General features: G+C 36.3%; 1 protein-coding gene across 4 annotated transcripts; it reads left to right on the top strand.

Moving 5' to 3' along the window:
- The first annotated feature begins 1,018 nt into the window (after positions 1-1,018).
- snap29 (synaptosome associated protein 29) lies at positions 1,019-5,719 on the top strand. 4 transcript variants are annotated; one of them, XM_016463860.1, is made up of 6 exons: positions 1,019-1,101; positions 1,943-2,191; positions 2,278-2,477; positions 3,625-3,710; positions 4,653-4,757; positions 4,835-5,719. In XM_016463860.1, exons 2-6 carry the CDS (start codon positions 1,949-1,951, stop codon positions 4,993-4,995), a joined length of 795 nt encoding a protein of 264 aa, XP_016319346.1. In that variant the 5' UTR covers positions 1,019-1,101; positions 1,943-1,948; the 3' UTR covers positions 4,996-5,719. The 4 variants fall into 4 exon arrangements, with proteins under 4 accessions (XP_016319346.1, XP_016319345.1, XP_016319347.1 ...); XM_016463859.1 differs by having other exon boundaries at positions 1,025-1,101; positions 1,948-2,191; XM_016463861.1 differs by having other exon boundaries at positions 1,055-1,085; positions 1,941-2,191.
- Positions 5,720-9,366: the final 3,647 nt, after the last annotated feature.

Genomic DNA, 9,366 nt, shown 5'->3' on the forward strand with positions numbered 1-9,366 from the left:
TGGAATTGGAATAACTTGCAAACATTTGTTGTAAGTTAATGAAGTGTATATTGTAGCTCTAGCTATCTTTATTTTCAGATGCTAGCAATAGATTTCGAAACCTAAACGTCAAAACAAAGCGTCATAAACAATAACATCAACAAGCGCAAAGACTCAGCCTCATCTACGAATCGGAGAAAGTCGGAGCCGAGACGGCGGAGGTGAGAGGAAGCTCTTAGAGACTGAGCTTTAGAGTATTTTGTCTCTCTTGGCTGTTTCATTGAAATGGCTGTGTTGTCCTCCACAGGAACTGATTCGTCAGGGTGAGGCTTTGAAGAGGACAGACAGGATGATTGACAACATGGAGCAGGACATGAGGACGAGCCAGAGGCACATAAACACCATTAAGAGTGTGTGGGGTGGCATGGTCAACTATTTCAAAGGCAAACCTGAACCTCCCAAACCTGCTCAAAAGGAGCAGCCCGTGTCCTACGAGGCCAACAGCAGGTCAGATGAAATACTCACTCAATGTTAGGAGCTTTTAGACGTTTACATGCACTGAAACACGGTATAACAGCACAATGTTCCTGTAATGTAATGCATTTTTGCTAAAAAAAAAAAAAAAAACGTATGCATGTATAAACAGGGTTTCTGCAGGTTTTATTAAGATATATTTACAACTTTCAGAAAATTTTAGGAATTAGTAATATTAGCAAAACTTCAAAGTTTTAAAAAACCCAACTAATCTCGATTACTTTTTAATCCAAATTCATTTTAATAATAAAATATTGTCATATAAAGAAAATATTATTATTATTATTAATGATGATGATGATAATAATAATAATAATAATTAAAAAATAATTTTGGAATTGGAATAACTTGCAAACATTTGTTGTAAGTTAATGAAGTGTATATTGTAGCTCTAGCTATCTTTATTTTCAGATGCTAGCAATAGATTTCGAAACCTAAACGTCAAAACAAAGCGTCATAAACAATAACATCAACAAGCGCAAAGACTCAGGCGTGTAAGAGGCGGGGCCTGTCTGACGTCACGATGACACCACCGGAAGTTGCGTCAGCTGATAGCAGGAGAAACACATCAGCCTCCAGCGATCAAAGGTACACATTTATCGATAAAATATTCAATATATCGTATTTTAATCAAACAGACAGAGAGGAAACGTTGTTGAAGATGATGTTAATTTTATTTAGATGCTGTTTTAGGCAACACACAGTAGCGGAGATAGATAACAAACGCGAGTTTCTTCAGCATGCTCAGTTTAAATGTAGGCTAGTTAATAATAAGGAGAATTATGAAACGATTACACATTTTAATACGCTTACTCTATGTCTGTGAGTGTTTTCCGATGATTGTTTGTCAGCCATAGTAGTTTGTACAAGACAGACATTATGCATTTATCCAGATCTTCTACTAAAAGCGCCTCTAACTGACCTTTTTCATGTTTTAGATCATCGCTATCTTATTTATATATATATATAATGTCATGAACACTATTAATAATTAATAGTAGAGTATTATGTAGTTTAATAATTATTTAGAATTTTAGTAGTATTTGTGTAACGTTCCTGTATAAAAATATATTTAATGTTAATTAGTGAAAAAATGATTAATAACAGCATATTAGTAACAATAAGAAACAATATTAATAATTAATATTAGCAGTGGTAGAAGTAATATATTATGTATATGTCTTATAATAATAATTAAATATTACTATCTTCATTTATATTATTAATAAATAATATTATTAATAATAAATAATAATTACAAATCATATTTATTTCATATTTTTATACATATTATTATTTAGAAATATTGTTAAGAAGAAAAAGAAGCATAAATATGCATGCAAATATCAAATGAATAAATATACCCTATAAAATATTGTTTGTGCTGTTCACCAGCTCAGATATCTGTATCTCTGTCATCTCACTCAAGCACAGGATGTCTGCCTACCCCAAATCCCACAATCCTTTCGCCGATGATGATGATGAAGAGGACTCGAAGCCTCGAAGAGGCTTTAACTTTGAGGACGATCCGGAGGAGAGTTCGCTGAGTCCGGCGGAGAGACGGCAGAGACAGCTGCAGCAGGAAGTGATGCGCACAGCGCAGTCGGCCGTGGACAGCAGCCACCGCTCGCTCGGCCTCATCTACGAATCGGAGAAAGTCGGAGCCGAGACGGCGGAGGTGAGAGGAAGCTCTTAGAGACTGAGCTTTAGAGTATTTTGTCTCTCTTGGCTGTTTCATTGAAATGGCTGTGTTGTCCTCCACAGGAACTGATTCGTCAGGGTGAGGCTTTGAAGAGGACAGACAGGATGATTGACAACATGGAGCAGGACATGAGGACGAGCCAGAGGCACATAAACACCATTAAGAGTGTGTGGGGTGGCATGGTCAACTATTTCAAAGGCAACCCTGAACCTCCCAAACCTGCTCAAAAGGAGCAGCCCGTGTCCTACGAGGCCAACAGCAGGTCAGATGAAATACTCACTCAATGTTAGGAGCTTTTAGACGTTTACATGCACTGAAACACGGTATAACAGCACAATGTTCCTGTAATGTAATGCATTTTTGCTAAAAAAAAAAAAAAAACGTATGCATGTATAAACAGGGTTTCTGCAGGTTTTATTAAGATATATTTACAACTTTCAGAAAATTTTAGGAATTAGTAATATTAGCAAAACTTCAAAGTTTTAAAAAACCCAACTAATCTCGATTACTTTTTAATCCAAATTCATTTTAATAATAAAAAAAGCCCGTGGCTCGAATAGCTCTGCTCTTAAGCACTCAAATAACTTTTATTTACCTTCTGATCATACTGCAAAAAAAGTGATGTTCTTTATCTGTATTTTTATCTTGTTTTCCAGTGCAAATGTCTAAAGATTCTTAAATCAAGTTACATTTAGTTGAGAAATAACATTATTTAAGATATTAAGTAATATTAATTCAAATGATTCAAACAAGAACAAATATCAGCCAGTGGGTGAGAAAAATCAACTTTATTCAAGGGGAAAACAAGTTTTCATTCCCCACAGATGTTTGCTCTTGTTTTAAGCATAAACTCACTTCATTTTGTTCAGTTTCTCAGAAAACAAGACTTCATATCTTCCTTTTGCATCCCCAGATTCTTGGTTTAAGCATGTTTAGATATTTGTACTGGAAAATAAGAACGTCATTTTTTGCAGTGCGTGCAACATTTAACACCGTGACTTTATGAATCTGACTTTCAGTTCTGATTTAAGGCCATAATTTGTGGGAACTGCAAATCAAGGATTTTAAGACCTGGAAAAACCCTGATGATAAAAAAAATAAATTAATTAAAAAGTTAAAATTGCATACTAAACTCAAGCATTCAAGTAAAAGCCTTTAGATTTAATGTGAAAACGAAGCTGTGATGTACAGTTCATTCAGCTGACAAAACACTGAATGTAGTTCCCAGAAAATTAATATGGAAAAAACATTTGCATCATTGTAAACATTAGACAAGATCCAAGACACATTTGTTTAGATTCACATCAACTCAGATATACTGTAGGTCAGATGCCATATCTGAAAAAATACAACGTTTCTGAATATTATAAAACAACAAAACTAATTTTGTGAATGTCTGATGATGTTAGGTTACAGAACGCGCTTGTGGAGAGCAAACAGCAGGAAGACAAATATCAAGCCAGCCATCCCAACCTCAGGAAACTGGACACATCTGGTAAACACAGACACATGATGATGCACTTCCTAACTTATGCATACTTATATACACTGTACATTACTTATACACGTACAGGATGTTTATCCATGATCCTTTGAGAGTCAGTATTACCTAGTGATGAGAGAAACCAATTTGCATAATGAGTCACTGTTTCAAAGCACTTGAAACACACCGCACGCTGGTCAAAACAGTGTAAATGCAACAAAAACCTGCATTAAAAACACCTTTTACAAACCAATTGCGAATGTTTTTTTGAAAGTGTAATCTATTAAATGCAATTAACAAATCATCTGATACCATTAAATATGAAGTGTGTGTATAACGTTATTTTTGCTTTAAATGCCACTAAGCAATGTTTTTACTCTAATGGATGATATATAAAAATTGAATAATCTTAATTTTGAAATTAAGTAATCTTAATACTGAAATGAAAATTCTATATATTGATGTGAGTCGATTATGAGTTGTGGTTTTTCATTTCTACTGTATGTTAATACTATTTATTTCTTTTCAAACACATGCCATAAAAACAGCCATAGATACTGGCATGGCAATAAAAACAAACAAATAATGTGTCATTTTATCAATTTGTAGGGAATTTTGGTTTGTTTTATGGTTATTCAGCTCAACAAGAGACTGTTAACTAAAACTCTTTCTTTTAATTATACAAATACATTACTAAAATGTCTACAAATTGATAAAACTTGCCTGAAATCAGGAAAGCACCATATAGACACTGGTTCATGGGGGGATCGTTCCCTCTTGGCAGTGAACCTTTGAAATACGGAGATGCCTCGTTTACTGAAATCGCAGGACTGTGGCAGTTTGATACACGCTTTGAATCACTAGTTCGAAACAAATGATTCTCAAAGGTTTCGAAGCTTCTCCAACTATTAGCAGTTGTCAGCTCATCAGAGTCACTAATGTTGGTTTGAACAGGATTCGGAGCGTCTGCTTCGCTGGATAACGGGCCGTCCGATCAGAACGGGTATCCCAAGAACACACATCTACGGGCCGCCCATCAACAGCTGGACAGTAACCTCGGTGAGTAACACAAAACAGTTTTCTCTCGTACCTTAACGGGATCACACCGCATCTGAACGTGCGTTTGTGTCCTGCAGATGAAATGTCGATGGGTCTGGGTCGTCTGAAGAACCTGGGTCTGGGGCTGCAGGCCGAGATCGACGACCAGGACGTTTCTCTGGACGCTTTGCTCAATAAGGTCGACACGATGGACGGCAAGATCGGCTCCACCAACCGGCAGCTCAAAAACCTCAAATAGACTCCCAGAGTGATGTCATTTCCTGGAGGTGTGGCCGAGGTGATCCAAAACATTTCTGGTTTTCTCTCCAAGGGAAGTGTGTGTTTATGCGTTTGCTATGCATATGAGAAAAGATTAGAAGAAACATGGGGTGGTTTATTAAGAAGTTAAGCACTCATTTCAATTCTGCCTTCAGTTAATCGTCACTTATTTGAACTGGATTGTACATAAGCTTAAAGATGAAAATGTTACCTGTAAGAAAAGTATGTTAGAGCCATTTCAGTCAATGCTTTCTGAATCAACAAATACCTTGCACTCTTTAACTGAACACAACTGTAATATGACCTAGTTTAGAAATGATATTCCCATGAGAAATCTGCCTTCATCAGACACTTTTATAATGGTGTATCCTTGTTTTCCATGTGTATAGCACGTGTATACAGGTTATCAGAAACATTTTTGTTTTCAGATGTCGACTGATTCTCATGGCACTGTCGTTGCATTTCACCACAGTCTATAGATGAGTGAGTCACTATTGTGAATGCAACCCACAAAATATCCTCTAACCTAAGGACGAATTTGATATTTTTCTTTTGTTATTTTCCTTTTTGGGTATATATTAGGGTGGCTTTGTATGAAATACCAGACTGAAAATCTGTGAACGTTTCACTATTGTTTCTGCATCTGTAAATCAAATGTTGTACTCCTATTAAAGCTGAATGACATATGTGAACATAAATAAACTATAACGTTTTAATTTGTTTTCATTTAGACAGTTTAACTTTAGTACATTCAAAATAACAGAATAACATAATAGAAAATATAAGTACCATGTAGCCTGTTTTTGTATATATAGCCTACCCTGTGATTCTTGGAGTACTATGTAAATATCATGGTACATGAATTTTAGTCTCGTGGTATTTCAAAGTAAGTTTCATTGTAAGGGTTTGCGAATCATTTGATTTAGATCAGAACCTTGCAGCGGGTTTGTTTGATTCAGATCCGAACTTCTGAGCTGTTTCGTTTATCTTTTGATTCAGATCGGAACTGAGAGGGTTCATGATTTTTTTAATCCAGATCGGAATTTCGGAGCCGGTTCATGAATCTTTTGATTCAGATCGGAATTTTGGAGCCGGTTCGTGAATCTTTTGATTCAGATCGGAATTTCGGAGCAGGTTCCTGAACCTTTTGATTCAGATCAGGACTTCGGAGCGCAGAGCGCGAATCATTTGATTCAGATCGGGAACTTCGGAGCGGGTTCGTGAATCTTTTGATTCAGATCGGAATTTCGGAGCGCGTGTCATTTGATTCAGATCGAGACTTTGGAACCGGTTTGAAAATCTTTTTTCCTGATTTCTTTTTTATGAAACCGTACAAAACATCAAACCATTAAGGCAGTACAGTTATAAAAACATAACACAGAAAAAATAAAAAAAGTAGGCCTATACATAGACATACCTGGGAGAAAAAAAAAGTAATAAAAAAGCTCCACGTCAAGCTGTTATAAATTCACTGTAAACCATGACACTGCACTTGCAAATTGCATAAATATGAGATTCATGTTTTAAATAAGAACGAATATAGAAATATATGAAACGACAGAAAAAAAAAACAACATGGCTTTGTCTGAAACCATTTTTGTGAGCAAAATAGAGCAAAAAAGACAATATTGTCTTGAATCACTTATCACACAATATTTATTTCTTGTTTATTGAATTGTTGCCGACACGAAGAAAAGTCTGCCACAGACCATGCTAACCAAACCGCTCATATAACTGCTCTAAATGCGTGTGTGTAGGCCTACATAGATGTGCATATCATTTTTTTTAAATTAAATATCTATAGGCTATTTGTTGCTTCAGTGACAGTGCTCAGTAACAAATAACCTAATTTGACAAATGGCAAAATCTGTATTATAGCGATAAGTTATACAGTAAGTTACAGATACCTGAAGCAGCTGCTGTTCTGTTTATGATGGTTTGTCAGAAGTTTGAGCCTAATGGGCGGTTCTTGTCAGGAGTGAATGACAGTGTAGTAAACACTGTTGGATGTGCAGAAAGCAAGCCCATGGTTCTAATAGGAATTATTTTGAAATGCATTTGATGATGCATGCAGGGCATAGGAATAAAACATTGCGGGGCTTCAGTCCCTTTAGCTCCGTGGTTCCCAACCCTGGTCCTGGAGGCACCCCAACACTGCACGTTTTGCGTGTCTCCTTAATCAAACACACCTGATTCAGGTCATCAGCTCGTTAGTAGAGACTCCAAGACCTGAAATTGGTACGTCAGAGAAAGGAGACATGCAAAATGTGCAGTGTTGGGGTGCCTCCAGGACCAGGGTTGGGACCAGTGCGTTTTGTAAGTTGTACTTGCATGATCATTCCACTAGATGGCAATATATAACATCTTGAAGCGCTGTTATTCATGATTGAGACCATGAACTAATTAAGTTCTATATTTACTTTCCCACCAGAAGACAAATATGTAGTCCCACAAACATCGAAAACATTTTGGTAAACCTTCTCGAAAAACGTTAGATGAAAGAGTTTAGTTTCTCCAGAGTCGCGCACATTCATTATCATTCTTTCTCGCTGCACATCTGCACGCGCGTCACAAAGCCGTCATTAACGGCTCGCGTGAGCAGCTGGTTTGCGCGGGACTGTTTTCACTGAGGTGAGTTTTGTGGTTTGTTATGTAATCAGTGTACTCGTTAAGTCGCAGTATTACTTGTAACCCGAGGTTTGGGGTTGTGGGAAGAATGTTTGCAGTCTGTTCCTGAAAGGAAAATACACACGAGAGGGAAAAGTTTATCTGTCACTGGAACCGCAGCGGCGACGCCCAGTTAGCATAAAGGCTAGTTCACCCAAAAATAAAACCCTGTCATCATTTACTCACCCTCATGTTGTTCCAAACCTGTATCATTTTTTCCCCCCTGCTGAACACAAAAGAAGATATTTTGGTAACCAAACAGTTGCTGTTAGCCACTGACTTGCATAGTATTTATTTTTTCATTGGCTACCAGCAACTGTTAAGTCAATGGCTACCAGCAACTGTTTTGGTTACCAACATTCATTTTTTGTGTTCAGCAGAAGAAAGAAATTCATACGGGTTTGGAACAACACGAGGGTGAGTAAATGATGACAGAATTTTCATTTTTGGGTGAACTAACCCTTTAAGGGGGAAAAAAAGTTATATTACATTTACAGTTATTCGTTTAGCAGATGCTTTTATCCAAAGCGACTTACAATTTGGGGAATACATCAAGCAATTCATCTTAAAGAGGTAACTTAAACACACAAGAAATGCTCGTAATACCAAGTTTCAGGCATTGTTCGAATATTAAAGTTCAAATATTAAATATAAAAATATTAAATATATTTTAAAAAGATGCAAAAAAAAAAGACCAAAATATGTTTCAAATATATTTACTTAAAATATATTTTGCTATATTTACCAATATATTTTGTCCATTTTTTAAATCTTTTTGAATATATATATATAGTTATATATATAGTTTTTTTTTTTAAAGCTTTTATTATTTATATAATATTTTTGCCCTCCATACATTTCGATCCAAGATTCGATCTCACATTTTAAGAAAAACTAAATGTAGGCTCCTGTAAGATTGGAACTTCACTGATTACAACATATATTTAGCATATATTTATAACATATTTTGGCCAGAAATATTTGAATTTATTTATTTTGCCTTATGGCTTTACAAGTGTTGAAATGCCACTGCAGATGAAAAAGATAATTCTGCTCCGTTTCATTAGTTATTCATTGGTCGTGTTCACTTTTGATTTTAGACAGTTTCCTCTGGTGTTTAGTGAACGGGCTGGAATGCCTTTCTTTTCAACCCCTAATCCCAGAATCCACTGCTGTCAGCAGCCATAAAGCAGTGGGCCAAAGATGACATGTTTCCCCCATCGGTTACCCAGAATCTCATTTCACTGACAGAATAAAACGATATCAAACCTTTTACATTTATAGAACAAAACCCTACCAAACCCCTTGCACTAATAAAATAAGTCAAACTCCTTATAAAATGAAACTATACCCTTTCACAGTTATAAAATAAAATCCCGCCAAACCCATGTAATTTGGTTAGCCTTGATTCAGAAGTACACTTTATCTGTTTTTAACCCTCACAGACCCCATTAGAAAGCCCTTCAGTGAGCTCACTGGAGAAATTAACCATGACATCACTGGCGAGCCAATCACTGAGCTCATCTGTTGTCTTTTCAGTGAGGTCACTCTTTTTTTATTATTGATGGGCTTTTGCCATTTTTATTGTATGTTGACAGTACAGAGCAGACAGGAAGTTGGGGGAAAGGGATCTTTTCTTGACACAGACCAGATTTGAACCTTATCAGGCATGAACACACCGTCT

Source organism: Sinocyclocheilus anshuiensis, unplaced genomic scaffold (assembly GCF_001515605.1).
Source record: "Sinocyclocheilus anshuiensis isolate Anshui unplaced genomic scaffold, SAMN03320099.WGS_v1.1 scaffold332, whole genome shotgun sequence".
Classification (NCBI taxonomy): Eukaryota; Metazoa; Chordata; class Actinopteri; order Cypriniformes; family Cyprinidae; genus Sinocyclocheilus; species Sinocyclocheilus anshuiensis.

Coding starts and splice junctions, on each gene's coding strand:
- snap29 (XM_016463859.1), top strand. CDS start 1,037: ATGACACCACCGGAAGTTGCGTCAGCTGATAGCAGGAGAAACACATCA. Junction 3,711..4,652: donor CAGGAAACTGGACACATCTG/GTAAACACAGAC, acceptor TGGTTTGAACAG/GATTCGGAGCGTCTGCTTCG. Junction 4,758..4,834: donor ACAGCTGGACAGTAACCTCG/GTGAGTAACACA, acceptor TGTGTCCTGCAG/ATGAAATGTCGATGGGTCTG.